This window comes from Pelodiscus sinensis, chromosome 2, assembly GCF_052426305.1.
Source record: "Pelodiscus sinensis isolate ZL-2025 chromosome 2, ASM5242630v1, whole genome shotgun sequence".
Taxonomy (NCBI): Eukaryota; Metazoa; Chordata; order Testudines; family Trionychidae; genus Pelodiscus; species Pelodiscus sinensis.
Genome location: NC_143053.1, coordinates 262968669 through 262988991, shown reverse-complemented (window position 1 = coordinate 262988991; position 20323 = coordinate 262968669). Strand labels below are relative to the sequence as shown.

Here is a 20323-nt window from a genome sequence, read left to right as displayed (position 1 = left end):
AGGCCGGTAGCTCGTTAGCCTGAGGCAGCCAGGTCCCTTGTGGGCGCTAATGTGACGCCATGGGGAGTTAGGGTTTGTTTCCGGCAATGCGTGTTTATTAAGTCAAGTTCAGGCCATGCTGGAGTTTGTCGGGGCAGGGTCTGGCGCCCTGAGCCCCCTCCCTGTGTCCAGAGACAGCTCTCCTCCCAATGCAAACACTGAACCAATGGCACCTGTTCACACTCCCACATGCCCTCCGAATGCATCTGAAATCGTTTAGCATGCGATAGGATCTCCCTGGTCATTGCAGGCTCTCCCCTGGATGCATGGATTGCCCCAGCCAGGTCTGAGCCCTCAGCCTTGCCCTGGTTCTGCAGCACAGAACCTTTTCACTCCACCAGGAGTAAGCTGATGGCAGGTCCTAGCTCCACAGGGTTGCACTACTAGCTGTGGGCTCGCACTAGGGCGTTTGTGCCAGGATTCTGGATTCGTTTGTGGGAGCTGGGAGAAGAATGCCTAGTGGGCAGAGTCAGAGAACCTAAGCGGAAGGAGAACCTGGCCTGGGTCACCTTCTGGGAATGAATCGGGTATTTCTAGAGCTACGAACAGAGCCTGGAGCTCAATGGCCATTCCTCTTAGGGGAGATAGTAGCAGACTCCTGAATCTCTCTCTGTGGGCTCCCCAGTAGGGAGGTGAGGGGCTTGCTGGGTAGTGGGGGTTACACAGGGATGTAGCTTGGCCCAGCGCCTCTTGAAAGCAGAGCGGCCAAGTGCTGCAGCCTGGGGACCTTTATGCAAAGGTTCAGGCTCCCAAACAGACACTATGGGTGTGTCTAAAGTACAGGGTTTTGTCGACAAAAGTGGACTTTCGTTGACAAACCTATACCTACGTCTAGACTACCGCTGAGTTCTGTCACCAGTAAGTCGACAGAACGTGGCACTTTTGTCGAGGGTGGTAAACCTCATTCTACGAGGAATAACGCCTTTTGCCGACAGAGTTCTGTGGACAGAAGGCATTACAGCGTCTACACTGTCCTTTGCGTCTACACTCTCATGTCGACAAAGCGGCTTGCTTTGTCGACAGAACTGGCTGTACTCTAGACGCTGTTTGTCGACAGAGGCTTTGTAGTCTAGACGTACCCTATGAGACCTCACTTAGCTCAGTTCCCAGCAGTGTCAAACCACAGCACCACCCCAAAGGAGTCTGATGCCACAGGTTCCTTCCTGCTGGCTCACAGCAGCTGTTCCCCACAAGCCAACTGAAAGGTTTCCACCGGCTTTGCTGATGGGCCGTCAGCCCTGTTCAGTGTCTTCTCCTCCCTCAGAGGCTAGCCGTGGGGTGTAGGCCAACAGCTCTGTCCTGCGGCTCAGGCCTATGCTTGGGCCAGCACCCACCCCATTCCTGGCCTTTGTATGCCCAGGGGCAAGCAACTGTTCCCTATCCAATCCAGGGCCCCCACCCTGTGGGCTGGCTGGACCCCAGCCTGTAAGTGCAGCCCCTGGGACATGGCCAGACACATGACTCAAACACCCAACGTTCCCCTTCAAGCCCAGGCCCTTCGTACAGGGCAGGACAGTCAGACACAGTTCGTAGTGGCAAGGGGGAGCAGACACCCAGAGACTGGGCTGACAGAGGGCACAACCCCCCCCCCCATTCCACTGCATCCTCACCCGGGGCGCTGGCAGAGGCAGGTCTGGCTGCCACGGGGGTCAGCAGAGAGGTGGCCCACAACACTCTGACTCCCTCCAGCACCATTAACTCAGCCTGACTATCGTTGGCTGCCCCAAGCCACTTCTGGACTCCTTCTCAGGATGCACCTGGCCCCAACCCAGTCCTGGGGGTCATCAGGGTCTGAATCCTTGGGGAAGCTCAGCAGGGTTTCCTCGGCAGTCTGGGGTCCTGGTGGTCTGTGCCAGTCCCCAGTGGCCTCCCAGCTTGGGAGCCTGGGACGGGCGTCTGCTTCCTCCAGTGGCTGGGGCCTGACTAAGCTCCTGGCCTGGGCTTTTATACTGGTAGTCCCGCCCCCTGCCTTCCAGTCAAGTAAAGGGGCGGGGCTAGGCTTGGCCTACCAGGGCTCGGGGAGGGGTTCTCCCCACTCTGGGTCAGTGAGCGGCCACCCCTAATCAGAACATACCTCGCCCCCCACCTGCAAGTGCAGCTCCCAGTCTCTAGGGCTGGGCCCTTGATCCACTCCCGGGCGGGACAGACAGTTTGCGTTAGCGTTCTCTCTCCCTGCCCCGTGCTGGATCAGAAACAGGCAGGGCTGCAGGGGAGGTACCAGCGCACGGCCTGGCACTGGGCCTTTCCTTGTGTGCAGCCACTGTAGGGTGCACGGTCTGTGACTAGCAGTCCGAGGGGGGGAGCTAGTAGCATAGGAATTCCATTGCCCATTGAATGGCGATGACCTCTCTCTCCACCTCACAGGGATTGCTCTCCTTGGGGAAGGGCTTTCTGCTAATACAGAGGACGGGTGCCCCTCCCCATCCCCGTCCTGTGAGAGCCCAGCCCCCAGCCCGACTGCTGAGGCTTCTGTCTGTACAAAGCTACCGTCCATCTTGGGACAATCCTGCTTCAAGTGCTCCGAGGCTGCAGGCGAAGCAGGGCCCCAGCTCCGGGTGAGCTGATCAGGTGGATTCATCTAGTGGGGGTTGACCCTGCTCTCCCTGGACCCAGCGGAGCCGCCAATGCTCAGTAACACGCTGAAGCCTCTGTCTTCCATCTGCCCTCCTCCACCCCGCTGCCCCATGCTCTCACTCTCTCCTTCCCCCGCCCCGTCACAGCATGCACAGGTCTCCCCTCCTATCACAATCTGAAATGGCGCGCTGATTCCCCGTGGGGAGGGGACCCCGGGAGCAGGCACAAAGCCGGCTGGACAGCAGCGGCTGAACTGAGACCGGCGTTACTGGCGCAGCAGCGAGGATGCGGGGATTGGTCCGGGGTGAGTTGGGGGCAGCCGGGGCTGCATTGGGCAGGGCAGTGAAGCTGAGGACGAAAGGTTTGAACAGATGCAGTGAAGCAGAGACGTGCCCCAGGAGGGACCGAGCGAAGGAGGATGGGTCTGCTCAGAGCGGCAGGCTGGGAAGATAGTTCTAGCAGCCCCATTTGCACTGGGGAGTAGCACTGTGGGATTGCAGAGCCAAGAGGGGAGGGGCAGTACTGCATGTCGGAGATCAGCAGGGAAGACAAGAGGCTTTCAGAGGAAAGCAGAGTCAGGCCTCAGTCCCTGCTGTCTCAGCCTGCCCAGCCATCTCCTCTCGCCCTTCTGCTCCCTCCTTTAACTCCACTTCTCCCAGCCGCCCTTCCCGGGCTGAGCTCCCCAGCGAGCTGATGCCGCAGCCACAGGGCCAGTGTCATGTGATCGTACCAATACGAAAGTGCTACCTGTAGCACATTCCTATAAAGTAGGAGCTTTCGACATTGCACCAGCACCTCCCGCCCAGAGCTCTGTTCACACTGGCCAGTGGGACCCCCAGTGTCTCACAGTCGTGACAGTGACGCACCCAGGAGTGAACCCAGCCCCGTGTCCAGGCTCTACAAGGGCGAGTTCCCGCTGGGAATCGGGTTCTGAGCCCTGCGCACGATGCCCCTGAGCGTGACACAGACCCACACTCACACCCCCACACGGCCGGTGGGATGAACCCAACGCCCCCGGTCACAGAGGGGTGGAGCCCACAGCCAGGGGGATGGATCAGACACTGGCCCAGGTGTGACACAAGTTATTTCTTGCAGGCCGATACCAAGGAGAGCGTTAGGACATTGCCATGCCTGCGTCAGGAGACACGATTGTGATGCCCACCCTGGGTCGCCCCTTCCAGCTGGGGATGCTGTACGACTGCCGCAATGACACCCTCATCCCAGGTAACCCCAGGGCAGCCCTGAGCTCCAGAGCTGGGTCTGGGTGAGCCTTGTAGCCAGGGTCCATGTTCTGTTCCTACCCCTCTGGACCACGTTACAAATACTTTGCGTAAAAGCAGCCATCTTGGGTGTGGTGGGGCAGGGTCCCTGGGACTCATCTCAGCTACTTCGACCCCACTGAGATTCCTTCTCTGCCAGCCTGGGCCTGCTATTGCCTGGCCTTGCTGAACCAGGGCCAGCAGCCTCCTCCAGCAAAGACAGAAGCAGGCCCACACTCCGCTGCTGAAGTACAGACGCTGAGAACACCTCTGGGATTTAATGCAGCACCCAGATGTTCCTCCCCTCACCCTTTGCAGCACTGACATCAATGTAAATGAAGTTCAGCTCTTTCCTCAGCGTGAAGGAAGGGAGGCACAGCCTCTTACACGGCCCCTGAGTTAGAAATTACATAGACTCTGCGATCTTATAAACCAGAAGTCAGGGTGCCACCTGGGAAAAGTCGTGTTTAAGTGGCCAGAGACGCAGCCAACAAAACAAGGAAGGTTACTAAGAAAATAACACACAGCTCACATCTAAGGGAGGTACACTAAAGAAACTAGTTACACAGATGATCTCACCCTATGGGGGTTCTAGTAATATTCTTCACAGGCCAGATGCCCTTCCAGCCTGATCCCTGTCTCTTCCTCCAGTTCAGTCCCAGCTGTTTCCAGCAGTCCTCTTGGGTGGGGGTAACCGGGAGAACCGATGGCCAGGATCTCCCACTTCCCACCCATCAATAGGATTTGCACAAGGCGGGAGTCCTCCGTTCCCTACTCTGACCCCTCCCAGCCACTCCTGGGCTGTGTCTAGACTGGCAAGTTTTTCCGCAAAATCATCTGCTTTTGTGGAAAAACTTGCCAGCTGTCTACACTGGCCGCTTGAATTGCAGCAAAAGCACTGACGATCTCATGTAAGATTGTTAGTGCTTTTGTGGAAATACTATGCTGCTCCCATTTGGGCAAAAGTCTTTTTCCGAAAAACTTTTGCACAAAAGGGCCAGTGTAGACAGCAGAGATTGGTTTTCCGCAAAAAAGCCCCGGTCGCAAAAATGGCGATCGGGGCTTTTTTGCGGAAAAGCGCGTCTAGATTGGCCACGGACGCTTTTCCGCAAAAAGTGCTTTTGCGGATAAGCATCCTGCCAATCTAGACGTGCTTTTCCGAAAATGCTTTTAAAGGAAAACTTTTCCGTTAAAAGCATTTCCGGAAAATCATGCCAGTCTAGACGTAGCCCTGGATCAGTACAGAATTCAAGCTGGGTTCCACTATCAGCTGACAGGGTCACTTGTCTCTGAAAGGCCCCGTAGCCATTCCTCACTGGCTGACCCACAGGCGCAGAAAGGTTCCGTTCCTTTACTGGTCATTATCTCGTCCTGCCGGTCCGTCAAACTGAGCATAAGCAGCAGGAGTGTCCCAAAGCAACAAATATGAAATTTCAAGTACTTGGGTCAATATTCTTAAGTTCTTCTGCAAAAAGGACACATGCTTACAAGTGGAATAATCATATTCAGTGACTCTTAACCTTTCCAATGATATGTAACATGAGGTATCTTGAATAAGGCATATCATAGTCATGACATTCATATTCTAGGCATATTTGCATAAGGCATAGGGAATATTGCAACATTCATCTGAAGAAGTGGGTTGAGCCCACGAAAGCTCATGATCCCATCTACATGTTTTGTTAGTCTCTAAGGGTATGTCTACACTACCCTCCTAGTTCGAACTAGCAGGGTAATGTAGGCATACTGCACTTGCAAATGAAGCCCGGGATTTGAATTTCCTGGGCTTCATTTGCATAAGCGGGGAGCCGCCATTTGTAAAACCCCGCTGGTTCGAACCCCGTGCAGCGCGGCTACACAGGGCACGAACTAGGCAGTTCGAACTAGGCTTCCGCGCTGCACGGGGTTCGAACCAGCGGGGTTTTAAAAATGGCGGCTCCTCGCTTATGCAAATGAAGCCCGGGAAATTCAAATCCCGGGCTTCATTTGCAAGTGCGGTATGCCTACATTACCCTCTAGTTCGAACTAGCGGGGTAGTGTAGACATACCCTAAGGTGCTGCAGGACAGTTTGGGTTTTTTTTACACTTTTCCAGTCACAGACTAACTCGGCTCCCCCTCTGAAACATCACACTGGGTCAGACCAAAGGTCCATCTAGCCTGGTATCCTGTCTGCCTACAGTGGGCAATTCCGGGTACTTCAAAGGGAAAGAACAGAACAGGGAATCCTCTAGCAAGCCCTCTCCTGTCCTCCATTTCCAACTTCTGACAGAGAGACGTTAAGGACACTAACCCTACCCATTTTGTCTACTAGCCATTGATGGACCTAAGCTCCATGAATTTATCTTGCTCTTTTTTAAACCCTGATTTAATCTTGTGATAATCTTGGCCTACAAAAGCACAACAGAAACATTATTAAGGTAGGGCTCAAAACAGCCCCATGAAATTGTAAATCACACCCCATGACTGGGGTCAAGGAAGCACGCTGCGATTGCTCAGTTAGAGCAAACTGCAAAGAATGGGTCAGACACTCCCCAAAGCTGGCCGCTTGGATTTACCAAGCTAGCGCAAAGCAGCCTCTATGATACCTTAGTGGTTACTCAGAAGCCAGCAACTGTTTCCATAGCAACCCAATCTTGGGCTCGTCCCCAGAGACAAAGGTCAGATTGAAAGTTCGATCAGTCCCAAAGGATTGGACACATCACCTCCTAGGCTAATGCATGTTTCAGATCTTACCCAAATACAAACTTACAGCCAACTCTTACTAAGCTAAGAATACATTTTAGCTAAACTGAAATGTATTGGAAAAGTGAGTATTGGTTAAAAGATCTGTTTACATACAGACATGAGTACAGTTCTACAACGACTTTCTTAGTAGAGATCCAAAGCTTTGGTGTTGCAAAGAATTCGTGGACTTAAGTCTCTCAGTGTTCACTAATGTATGTTTCATCTCACACACGGACACACTAGAAGAAGCCAGATCTGACACTTTGTTCAGGGACATTCAGCTCTTATTGTGATGTTAGAAAACACCTGGCAGTTACAGAGTAGAAAGGTCTCTTACCCTCTCTGCCACTGACCATGTGCCCATCTCTACTGTTCTAGGCATCACTTTATGGGACCTGGAGACGCTTCGAAATGATATAGATGCAAAGCCACAGCCCAAGACTGAATTTCAGATTGTTGCATCGGACACCATTGAAGACAAGGCATCAGCTCTCAATGTCACTGCATCGCTGAAGGCCAGTTTCCTGTCTGGCCTGGTGGAAGTGAGCGGCTCTGCAGAGTATTTAAATGATACCAAGACATCAAAGCATCAAGCCCGCGTTTCTCTCCAGTACTCAACTACGACACAGTTCAAGCAGCTGACTATGAGCCATATAGGTCGCCAGAATGTTTCTTACCCTGACGTGTTTGACCAAGGCACGGCCACCCACGTGGTCACGGCTGTGCTGTACGGGGCACAGGCTTTTTTTGTCTTTGATCGAGAAGTTTCTTCATCTGAGAATGTACAAGAGATACAGGGAAACCTACATGTTATCATTAAAAAGATACCTCTCGTTTCCATCGAAGGAGAAGGCACTCTCAGAATGGATGACAAAGAAAAAGCACAGGCTGAAAAATTTAGTTGCAAGTTTTATGGAGATTTTGCTCTTGAGAACAATCCACTTACTTACCAAGATGCCATGAAAACATACTCCACCCTCCCAGCACTGCTGGGTGAGAACGGGGAGAAGGCCGTACCGGTGAGAGTCTGGCTGTACCCGCTGACCAAGCTGGATTCCAAAGCTGCTCAGATGGTGCGTGAGATCAGCACAGCGCTGATCTTTGATGTTCAAATGGCCCTGGAGCAACTGACAGAACTGGACATGCGATGCAACGACTTGGTGAAGAATCCGAAAATGAGAACTTTCCCTGAAATGCAGAAGAAAATCCAGCTATTCAAAGATCTGTGCATGCAACACAGACAGATTTTCCAGAAAGAACTAGCAAGAATCCTACCCTCCATTCGTGGAGGTGGAAAAGAAGAAGGGGCCCTGGTGGACATTGTAACCTACAAAAACCAGTCACCATTCAATACCCAGCAGCTCAACGAATTTCTGGATAAAAAAGAACGAGAAATGAATTTTGTCAGTTCCTATCTTTCTATCCTAAGGGATGTGGAAGTGGTGTCCTCCCAAAACAAACTGGATGAAATAGTTCTGGATCCTGCGAATGAGTTTGTCGTAGCCTTTGTGTTCACTTCACTACATGTACAAGAACCATATTTATCAGAGTTAAGGTTCTGCCTTCAGACCCAGTTTCTGAAGAATTCCCAAGATCCTGCATCAGCCAGTTCTGTTCGTGAGAAACCCAAACTGTGGTTTGAGGACAAAGAAAGAAACCGAAATGCCCGAAAAGCTGCAAAATCTGTTTCAGACTTTGCTCGTGTGAATAAATCTAATGGGAAGACTCGATTCATTGTGGCCTCTGTCCCAGATGAGGATTATCCAGGAGCTTCAGTTTACCTCTATGAAAATGTAGACTTGGTCAGCGCTAACTATGAACTTCCCTCAAAACCACTTCCTCTTCTGATTGGTGGAGTCAGACATGACTGTGTGCAGCTCACGCTGAAACCGGCAGCCTTTGGATGTAAGGAAATATCCAGCTATAGTGTAGAGCACAGGATTGTAAGGCAGGAGAATTGGACAGCTGTGGGTACAAACGGTAACCAGGAGACCTTCACAGTAACAGGGCTCCATCCAAACACCGTGTATGAGTTTCAATACGCAGCAGTGAGCAAACCAGGGCGAAGTGTGAGCAGCGACATGAGTGATCCTGTGAAGACGTTACCCACCAGCCCACCTGGAAAGCCAAAAAAAACCATAGTAGAATCATCAGCCATCACCCTCTCCTGGGACAGTCCAAGTGTCATTGGCGATGGAGTCAGTATAAGCGAGTACAAGGTAGAATATAAAGAGGAAACCGGGGGTGAGCAGAAGGACAAATGGCTGGAGCGAAGGACGGGACAGAGAACCGAGTCCTTCACCATTGATGGACTGAGGTCACAGACGCCCTACAGATTCCGGGTGTCGGCCGTGTGTGCGGACGGGGCTGTGAGTGACCCCGGGGAGGAGGTCTCAATTACAACAGCAGGAGAGGAATCAAAGACACTAGCACAAGATTTCTTGAGAAAGAGCACTCAGATAGGAGAAGGGCGGCCCACGGTGTATGCTCTGCCCATAGAGAAGGTGTTTGATTCTCGTGCAACAAATCCAAAGTACAGGCTGGGGAAGGAGACCCTGCAGATCCCTAACAAAGTGATTATGGTGATGGGAGCCACCGGGTCGGGGAAAACGACTCTCATCAACGGGATGATCAACTACGTCCTGGGTGTGCAATGGAAGGATGAATTCAGGTTCCAGCTCATCCATGAAATAACAAACAGAAGCCAGGCCCAGAGCCAGACATCTGAGGTGACGGCCTATGAAGTGAATCACACAAGGGGTTTCCAAGTCCCGTACTCACTGACTATAATAGACACGCCGGGATTTGGCGACACCAGAGGGATAGAGCAAGACAAGGCGATAACAAGGCAGATCCAAGAGTTCTTCTCCACTCCAGGGGCCATTGATCACATCGACGCCGTCTGCGTTGTGGTTCAGGCTGCACTAGCTCGTCTGACCCACGCCCAGATGTACGTGTTTGACTCGGTGCTCTCTATTTTCGGGAAAGACATAAAAGACAACATCCAAATCCTGGTCACCTTCGCTGATGGACAACCCGCCCCTGTACTAGAGGCCATTAAAACAGCCGATGTCCCTTGTGCTAAAGATGCTCAAGGCAACCCTGTTCATTTCAAGTTCAATAACTCCGCACTTTTTGCCTGTAATACTGCAGCTGACAAGGACAGTTTTAATTTTGATAAAATGTTCTGGGACATGGGAGCCATGAGCATGAAGACATTTTTTGGGGCCTTATCGAAGCTGGAAATCAGAAGTCTGACATTAACGCAGGAGGTTCTCAGGGAGCGGAAGAAGCTGGAGGCGGCTGTGGAAGGGCTGCAGCCACAAATCAAAGCCGGCCTGGTGAAGCTGGAAGAACTGCGCAAGACACAGGAAGCTCTGGAGCAGCGTAAGGATGACATGGAGGCCAATAAAGACTTTGAGTATGAGGTGGAGAAAACAGTGCCGGTGCAAACAGACATCTCTGGGACAGGTGATTATATATCCAACTGCCAGCGGTGTCACTATACGTGTCACTATCCCTGTATGATCCCTAATGATGCTGAGAAGCTTGAGTGTGCAATTATAAACAGCGATACAGGATGTTGCACGGTGTGCCCTGGGAAATGTTTCTGGAATGTTCATTTCAATCAAAAGTACAAGTGGGAATACACAGTAGTGAAAGTGAAACAGACCTATGCACAACTGAAGGAGAAGTACGAGAAGGCGTCTGGGGAGGTGCTGTCCACACAGGGCGTGATTGCGAAGCTGTCTCAGGAATACGCTGCAGTGGAACAGATATTAATGAAGCTTATTGATAAATCATCTCGCAGCCTCCAACGTCTGCAGGAAATCGCTCTGAAACCCAACCCGCTGTCCACCCCGGAATACATTGACCTGCTGATCTTGTCGGAGGAACAGGAACTGAAGCCTGGGTACCAGGAGAGAATAAAAACCCTGAAGGAAGTGAGGGAAGTGGCAGAGATAATAAGAAAGATTGCCAGTAAGGAGCCCCTGCTGCCAGGCGAGAAGGATCTGTACAAGAGGCTTGAGGAAAAACGGTCTTCATTCAAAACATTTGTGAAAGGAAAAGTGGGGATGGTTAGAAGTTGGTTTCTTTAAAAACATTTTCAGCTTCCTCATGGAAACCTAATAGGCAGTTTAACCAAAGCATGTAGCTTCGCCGTGATCCAGGACTAGGGTCTCTTGCTGGTTTTATAACATTTTCTATTAATAATCAGTAACACTGATTCTCCTCACTTACCCCACTTTTTATTCCACTGACTTCAGTTCGCACCAGTGTTTCTAACAGCAGAATCTGGTCCCTGGAATTTGGGGAGGGAAAGTCGGCACCAGTGACAGAAGCAGCATTTCTCTATTCTTTCAGCAATGCGCATTTCATACCCATTGTAGCTAAATGGGCTTTATTTGTTACCCTGTGTATCCACATGCAGTGTGTTCTGCTCCATTCCCCGTGTGTTCATGTATTATGAGTTTTTATTAAATCATGTAGCCGTAGTTTTAGTTTAATAAAATGAGATTTGATCTGGATCAGGCATTTGTGTCTGTCTTTTTCAGAGTTCAGTCTAACACGAAACCCCCAGGTGGGAGACCCGCCCTCCCCGCTCCAGACCTCACTAAACCCCTCCTGCATTCAGAACTGGTGTTTGATTGATTATTATTATTTTTAGTAGGGATGTAAACAGGTAACCAGTTAACCAGTTACCCATAAGCATTGTCAACAGTCAGTGTTGTCTGTCAAGGTTTGCAAGGCTGTCCTGGTGCACTCCTGACAGGACCTCCAATCCATCTGTGATGATAAACTTTCGGCTGTATGCACGTGTGTGTGTGTGCTCCCTTCATCTAAAATGGTAAGATTCTGTGCACTTGGGGCAACACAGGAGATCTCTGAGAGCCCCTGGAAATGACAGATTCGGGCAAGGATGAAATCAATCTTGCAGGTTTATTGCCAAATGCTCTGCAGTAACAGTGGTCCACAGAAAAGACTCAACACTGAGCCACTGTGCATGCTACAAGCATTGACAAGGTACCAACACATAGCAGGGCTATTTCCAAATGACAGATATTAACAGTGGTGAGCCAGTGTTAAGCCCCTGTGCATTCTGTAAGTCTCAGCAATGCCACCTGCTGTTTCAGGTGCCTAATGCACCCTCCCCCCCCCCCCCCAGGTCAGTCGGTGTTCACCATTTGCAGTGCCCTTCTATAGATAGGTGCAAACAACTTCCATCACTTCTTTATGTACCAGGTTGCTACCTTCTGTTGCCTCGTTACCACCCCTCAGCTTACAGAAGGGGGACTCACTATCCTTCATGCTGTCAACTTCGACCCAGTCCTGAACCTAGGTCAGTAGGTGCATTTCTCATTCAGATGTTCCGCTACTCCCCTTTGGCTTATAGTCTGTACTCGGTGCCTCTCTGTGTCCTTCCATGCTCCACCAAATGTACACAATCAGACAGTTATCCCTAGGGCCTCTTTCTTGGCTGCCGTGTTACTGAACCAAAGTCTTGCTCACTATATTCTAGGCCTGCTTCTGTTTTTATGTTACAGGTCTACTCAGGCCTGCTCACTCCATGTTACCGACCCTCAACTTACTACAAGCATCACCCTGAGTTCCCCAGGAGCAGCCGTCCTACCCTCCCACTGCCACTTCCACCCTGCGTGAGGCTGCCACTCCCAGCCCGCGTGGGTCTGTGGGTTATACAATAGCTGGGTTGTGCGGTAAGAATTAGATTATTATTTGTTTCTTCATCATAAGATTGTTTAACGTTATTTAGTTACATTCCTTTCTTTAGTTTCTCTGGGGACTTGAATGTAGGGAGGCTGGCCCTGGGCAATGCTTGCTGCCCATCCAACCACTGAGCTCTGGGTCCCCAGCTACTTTCTACAGGAGTGGGGTGTTTTAAAGCACTTGGGAAGGGCAGTGATGTCGAGCCCGTGTGGAGATAGGAAAAGGGAATAAGGGAATTTGTGTGCAGCCATCTTGGTCTTGTTAACAAGAGAGCAAGAGTCAGGCTAAGTCTGTGGCCTGACAAGGCGAGATCTGGAATTAGACGCTGCCTTCGCCTCTCGCCTCCATACGGAGATAAGGGTAGGACGCTGACTCTGGCATCTGGGAGCATCTGGGTGGAACTAAATAACTGTTAGTCATAGGTGTTTGTAATGGGAAGGAGACGAATTGTTATTGTTATTATATCTAATAGACAGTATAGATACTGCTTCAGAATTGCTCCTATTCGAAGATCTGCCTCGGAAGGAGGGGGGCTTCCCCCCATCTGAACCAGTTTTTCCCTTGCTGCAGCTCGTAATAAAACTGCCTCTGTCTACTTGCTGCTTACAAACGCAGAGTGGGGACAATGTTTTCTTCCACACCCACCTAAGGTGACAGAAGCAACACCCAGCACCCAGCTAGGCTACTTAGCAACTCCTCCTCTTATTTTTGAAGTTGTTGCATCCACCTTTGCTCCCAGCCAACCCAAGGAGCAGGCACTATGGAGTCCTGTACAACCCTACTGAAGGGGACGAGATATTTCTGGGGCTGAGATCAGATCCCCAGGGCCAGCAGGACTCTGAGTTTCACTACAGCAGTGATCACCAACCAATAGATCAGGATCTACCGGTAGATCGTGGACCCTCTGACGGGGGATCCTGACTGGTTTGGCCAGGAAGCTCTCAAGCGCTGGCACTTCCATTGCCCTTCACCCTGCTGTCTTGCTGCTCCTGACCTCTGCCTTGGAGCTGCCCCCTGGGAGCCTTCTGCTTGCTGGGCAGGGGTGGGAGGGAGAAAAGGAGGGGGGCTGATGTCAGGGTGTCCCCCCCCACTCCGGTACCCTGTCTCCACACAGAGAGGAGGGGGTGGAGGGAGCCTGGCGATGCAAATCTCTGTTACACACACACTGCGTGTGTCTGTCACTCTCACAAACACGCCCTGACCTTCCCTCGCATCTCCCCACCCAACACACACGTGCACGGTTGTTACTGCTGTTACTGTTTGCAAAGTGGGTTATTGTTGTTTTTTGACTGGTGTGCCAGACTGGGCCAAGCCTGGGCACCGCTGAGGGCCTCCGCTCAGGGTGAATTGCTCAAAACCGGGGCTCCTTACAGCTCTCGATTGGAGACCTTTCCCAAAATAGGCCACAAACCAGTCACACCGAGCGCTCCAGCTGCCAATCCGGCCAGCAGGAAGCCTCACAAGGAAAACCCCTCAGGCACCCCAGCTCTCCCTGTGCTACACCCAGCCCCGGGCCTGCACACAGGTGAGGGGTTATAGAACCCAATCTCACCTACCCCAAATGGGTTCTCCTGGTCCCAAAGAGCCAACCACAGTCCCCAGTCAACTTATACTTTGTATCTTACCCACAAGACCACGCTGGGCCAGTCCTTTAGAATCTAAAGGGTTATTAACAAAAGAAAGAAAAAGTTGAGAGTGAGATTGTTAAGGAGAATACATGATATACATCAATTACCAAAACATTTGGGGTGTGTCTAGACTGGCAAGATTTTGCGCAAAAGCTGCTGCTTTTGTGCAAAAACTTGCCGCCTGTCTACACTGGCTGCTTGAATTTGCACAAGAGCACTGATGTTCTAATGTAAGAATTCAGTGCTTCTTGCACAAATACTTTGGTGTTCCCACTCAGGGATAAGCCCTCTTGAGCAAGAATACTTGTGCAAGAGGGCCAGTGTAGACAGGCACCTTAATTTCTTGCACAAGAAAGTGCGATGGCAAAAATGGCCATTGGAGCTTTCTTGTGCAAAAGCGCATCTATACTGGGCACGGATGCTTTTGCGCAAAAGCACTTTTTGTGCAAAAGCATCCGTGCCAGTCTAGACGCTCTTTTGCGGAAATACTTTTAATGGAAAAACTTTTCCGTTAAAAGTATTTCTGCAAAATCATGCCAGTCTAGACGCAGCCTTGGATGGTATCATGAACTTTCATGGGCACAGCCCATGATCCCATCTACATGTTTTGTTGGTCTTTAAAGTGCTACCAGACTATTTGTTGTCTTTTAAGTTTCTCCTGTACAGACTAACACAGCTACCCCCTGAATCAATTACCAAGTTCTTGATCCAGCTCTTAGCAGAGATGTTATAAACAGCTATCTTAAAAGTCAGTGGTGTAAATCCTGTCAGGATGGGTCAACAATCCTTCCCGGCTCGCTGTACCTAGGAAGGCTGAATCTGGGATCAGTAACAAGACTGAAGACAAGATGGAGTCCGCCTCATGGCACCTTTAAATCCCTGGTGTCTCCCAAACTGGAGCTGGTCACATGATCAAGTGACCTGTCTCTGTTTCACATGTAAGTAGCCATTATGCCCTGCCCAATCTGCAAGTTTGGTTGAGAGGTCACCGAGCCAGTTACCTCATCATACAAGCTAATTAGGTTGGTCAGGCACGACTTGCCCTTTGTGAATCCATGTTTACAGTTCCTGATCATTTCCCCTTCTTCCAAGTGCTTCAAAATGGATTCCGTGAGGATTCCCTCCATGATTTTTCAGGAACTGAGGTAAGGCTGACTGGTTTGTCATCCCTTGGATCATCCTTCTTCCCCTTTTTAAAGATGGGCACTACATTTGCCTTTTTCCACTCATCCGGGATCTCTCCCGATCTCCACGAGTTTTCAGAGATAATGGCCAAAGGTGCTGCAATGACATTTGCCAACTCCCATAGATGCATTATATCCGGGCCATGGATTTGTGTATGTTTAGCTTCTCTAAGTAGTTCCTAACCTGTTCTTTCCCCACCATGGGCTGCCCACCTCCTTCCCCTACTGCGTTGCCTAGTGCATTTCTCTGGGAGCTGAGCTGTCTGTGAAGACAGAGGCAGAGAAAGCATTCAGTACTTCAACATTTCCCACGTCATCGGTCACTGGGTTACCTCCCTCATCCAGTAGGGGCCCCCCACCCTCTCTGATCACCCTCTTATTGCTAACATGCCTGTAGAATCCTTTCCTGTTCCCCTTCACATCCCTTGCCAGCTGCAATTCCAATTGCGCTTTCGCCTTCCTGATAACTCCCCTGCATTCTTGAGCAAGATATTTATATTCCTCCCTAGTCATCTGTCCAAGCAATCACCGCTCTGCTCCATCACAGCTCTGCTCCCTCAGCCACCCTACCAGACCCTCCCTGGTCTGTTCCATCAGTCACCCTGCCATCTTCCCCCCCCCATCCGCCCTGATGAGCAGACCTCCTTCTGCTTCCTCACCCGCCTTGCCATCCATCACCAGTTTACACCATCATTTCTGCTGCATCTGCCTCTCTCCTGTGAGCCCTTCAGGTCGGTCTCTGAAGGTTCCTCCAGCTCCCATTGACTGTCAGGCTGGGCAGGACCACGGCCCCACAACGGTGATTTCAGAGCTAGTGATCCCTGAACAACACAACAGATTCCACATGACACCTGCTTGGCCCTGTCTGTGAGTGGGTTAAGACATGGCCTGCACCTTTGGGCAGCATCCCCTCAAGCAGGACACCTGTCCCCTCTCACCGTTGCAGGGGGCTGGCATCTGACCCCCCCCAGTGTATTGAGTCCCGTACAATTGTGAATGACGCTTTCAGCACAGGCTGAGCACCGTCCTGCTCCCCTTCCCGCAGGCCATGAGGATAAGCCCATGTCACTGCCCCTGCATTCAATACAAAGTGATCTGTGTCCCACACCAGCCAAATGGATCCCTTGGGCCACACAGCTCAGTCTGCTGGGGCCCGAGGCAGAGTGGGTGTGTTCATGGACACAGCCTGGTCCTGAAGCCTTTGCCTGGTCCTGAAGCTATTTAACCTGCTCTTAAATATCTCCAGGGATGGATTTTCCACAAGCTGGCTCCATAAGCTAGTTACTTTTTGTCCTCCCTGCTCTCCCTATTCCCCCATTCAGTGTGGACAGAAAACAGTTTTGTTCACCCTTCTCTTTGTAACAGCCTGTGACCTACGTGAAGACTGCAACAGGACTCTTCTCAGTCATCTTCTCTTTGGACTGACCATACCTGGTTTTTCACCTCTGCTCAAAGGTGACATTCTCTAACCGTTGGTCAGTTTTGTTGCTGTCCTCTGGACTCTCCAAAGTGTCCACAACTTTCCTGTGCTGTGACTGTCATTGATTTGTGGGGACAACACTCCAGAACTGCTCTGTCGGGGACTCGGGGCAGCCTCTCCTCACTCGGAGCTTGCTGACACCAGTCAAGAACCTTACACAGCCTCGACCCTTCTGGGTCTCACCTCAGAGCACTCAGCATCCTTCTCTGCACTGCGCTTCCCTCAGCACGTCTGCCCAGGCAGGGCCCCAGGGGAGTCAGAGGCTGCGCCCAACTCTGCAGCCAGCAGGGACTCAGCCAGCCTGTCAAATGGCAGGTTTGTTAGTCGGCAGGGACACAGAGCAGAGCAGAGCTTGGGAGCCCAGAAATCCAGAGCAGTAGGTAAAGTCCATCTTGGGGGGGCAGGGGAGTCAAGAGCCCAGGCTCCAGCAATCGCCCTGAACCCCCAGCCAGCCAAGACTGATTTGCTTCCAGCAGCCTGACACACCCATTGCTCCTCCTCCAGCCTGTGTTAACTGGTCGCATCTCCCCCATGGCTATGGGTGAACAGGCAAGGGCACCACTGGGGGAGGGTTGTGGGTTCTGCTGGAAGCTGCAGCCCTTGGCTCCAGAGGCAGCTCTTAGCTGTGACAGAGTCTGAGCTGCCTGCAGCTTTGCCTTTGGGCAGGGAGTTTGTTATCAAAGGAGGGAGGCAGGCGATTGAGAAGAACCAAAGGCTGGTCAGTCAAGTAGTTGAAGGATCCTTAGTTCATCATGGAAACATTGCTGGTACTTCACAGAGGTGGGGGAGGAGGGGGAGGAGTAGCAATGAGGGTTGTGTTGCTGGGATTTGAATTTGGATCTGTGCTCATAAGTTCTACGTGTTCTTGACAAGGGGGTAAATTGTGAGGTGGCAACATCTGCAGGTTCTACAAAATGGCTCAATATAGTTAAGTCCAAAGAGGGGTGCAAAGAGTCACAAAGGGACCTCACCAAACTGGATAACTGGGCAACACGGGGCAGTGCTGATAAATGCAAAGCAATGCACATGGGAAAATATAATCCCAACTAGACATACAAAAATGAGGGGGTCTAACATAGCTCTTACCATCCAAGAGGAAGATCTTGGAGTCAATTGTGGATACTTCCCTGAAAACACCCACTCAATGGGCAGGGCAGTGTAAAAACAGAAACACTAAGGCTATGTCTACACTGGTGGGTTCTTGTGCAAGAATGGCTATTCTTGCACAAGAATCCACAGAGAGTCCACACTGCCTGCCCGCTTTTGCGCAAGGAGATTTAGGCTGTGTCTACACTGGCGCGATCCCGCGCAAAAGCGGCCTCTCTTGTGTAAAAACTTGCTGCCTGTCTATACTGGCCATGTGTTCTTGCGCAAGTAAACTGACATTCTAATGTATGAAATCAGGGCTTCTTGAGTGAGAGCTCTGATGTTCCTGCTCAGGAAGAAGCCCTTTTCCACAAGAGCTCTTCCAGAAGAGGCCAGTGTAGACAGGCAAGATGAATTTCTTGTGCAAGAAAGCCCTATGGTTAAAATGGCCATCAGAACTTTCTTGCACAAGAGAGCATCTACACTGGCTTGGATGCTCTTGCGCAAAAGCACATGCCAGTGTAGACACTCTCTTCTGGAAGAGTTTTTGCGTGAGAATGCGCCAGTGCAGACGTAGCATTACAGTACGGCGTGGTAAGAGAACATAAGAACATAGGAACGGCCGTACTGGGTCAGACCAAAGATCCATCTAGCCCAGTAGCCTGTCTGCCCACAGTGGCCAGCACCAGGTGCCCCAGAGAGAGTGGACCGAAGACAATGATCAAGCGATTTGTCTCCTGCAATCCTTCTCCAGCCTCTGACAAACAGAGGCCAGAGACACCATTTCTATCCCCTGGCTAATAGCCTTTTATGGACCTAACCTCCATGAAATTATCTAGCTTCTCTTTAAACTCTGTTACAGTTCTAGACTTCACAGCCTCCTCTGGCAAGGAGTTGCACAGGTTGACTACGTGCTGTGTGAAGAAGAACTTTATTTTATTAGTTTTAAACCTGCTACCTATTAATTTCATAGAATCATAGAATAATAGGACTGGAAGGTACCTCGAGAGGTCATCGAGTCCAGCCCCCCACCCTCAAGGCAGGACCACACTCCGTCTACACCATCCCTGACAGATGTCTATCTAACCTGTTCTTAAATATCTCCAGAGAGGGAGATTCCACCACCTCCCTTGGCAATTTATTCCAATATTTGACCACCCTGACAGTTAGGAATTTTTTCCTAATGTCCAATCTAAACCTCCCCTGCTGCACTTTAAGCCCATTACTCCTTGTCCTGTCCTCAGAAACCAAGAGGAACAAATTATCTCCTTCCTCCTTGTGACACCCTTTTAGATATTTGAAAACCGCTATCATGTCCCCCCTTAATCTTCTTTTTTCCAAACTAAACAAGCCCAGTTCATGAAGCCTGGCTTCATAGGTCATGTTCTCTAGACCTTTAATCATTCTTGTCGCTCTTCTCTGTACCCTTTCCAATTTCTCCACATCTTTCTTGAAATGTGGCGCCCAGAACTGGACACAGTACTCCAGCTGAGGCCTAACTAGTACAGAGTAGAGCGGCAGAATGACTTCACGAGTTTTGCTTACAACACACCTGTTGATACAACCTAGAATCATATTTGCTTTTTTTGCAACAGCATCACACTGTTGACTCATATTCAACTTGTGGTCCACTATGACCCCTAGATCCCTTTCCGCCATGCTCCTTCCTAGACAGTCGCTTCCCATCTTGTATGTATGGAACTGATTGTTCCTTCCTAAGTGGAGCACTTTGCATTTCTCTTTATTAAACCTCATCCTGTTTACCGCTGACCATTTCTCTAACTTGCTACGGTCATTTTGAATTATGTCCCTATCCTCCAAAGAAGTTGCAGCCCCACCCAGTTTGGTATCATCTGCAAACTTAATAAGCGTACTCTCTATCCCAATATCTACATCATTGATGAAGATATTGAACAGTACGGGTCCCAAAACAGACCCTTGAGGAACTCCACTTGTTATCCCTTTCCTGCAAGATTTAGCACCGTTAACCACAACTCTCTGACTACGGTTATCCAGTCATTTGGTGTCCGCTAGTTCTTCTATTATGGGAACTAATAAATAACTTTTCTTTATTCGCCCTCTCCACACCACTCATGATTTTATAGACCTCTATCATATCCCCCCTCAGTCTCCTCTTTTCTAAACTGAAAAGTCCCAGTCGCTTTAACCTCTCTTCATATGGGACCCGTTCCAAACCCCTAATCATTTTAGTTGTCCTTTTCTGAACCCTTTCCAAGGTGAAAATATGTTTTTGAGGTGAGGAGGTCACATCTGTACACAGTATTCAAGATGTGGGCGTACCATAGTTTTATACAGGGGCAGTAAGACATTCTGTGTCTTATTTTCTATCCCTTTCTTAATAATTCCTAGCATCCTATTTGCCTTTTTGACTGCCGCTGCACACTGTGTGGAAGTTTTCAGAGAACTGTCCACGATAACTCCAAGATCTCTTTCCTGATTTGTCGTAGCCAAATTAGCCCCCATCATACTGTACGTGTAGTTGGGGTTATTTTTCCCAATGTGCATTACTTTACACTTATCCACATTAAATTTCATTTGCCATTTTGTTGCCCAATCACTCAGTTTGGTGAGATCTTCTTGGAGTCCCTCACAGTCTGCTT

At 50.3% G+C, this 20323-nt stretch overlaps 2 protein-coding genes across 3 annotated transcripts in view; both read left to right on the top strand.

Moving 5' to 3' along the window:
• Positions 1-14169, top strand: part of LOC102447044 (uncharacterized) — a 29865-nt gene extending 15696 nt beyond the window's left edge. Inside the window, exons 2-4 of one of the 2 annotated variants that reach the window (XM_075916927.2) lie at positions 2404-2594; positions 3709-3837; positions 6976-14169. In XM_075916927.2, the coding sequence (XP_075773042.2) occupies positions 3741-3837; positions 6976-10697 (3819 nt within the window). In that variant the 5' untranslated portion in view covers positions 2404-2594; positions 3709-3740 and the 3' untranslated portion in view covers positions 10698-14169. The remainder of the gene's footprint in view (positions 1-2403; positions 2595-3708; positions 3838-6975) is intronic. The other variant, XM_075916926.2, reaches the window with a different exon arrangement.
• The window catches only part of LOC102445749 (stonustoxin subunit alpha-like), a 79124-nt gene that overhangs the window by 51412 nt on the left and 7389 nt on the right, over positions 1-20323 (top strand). The window lies entirely within an intron of this gene.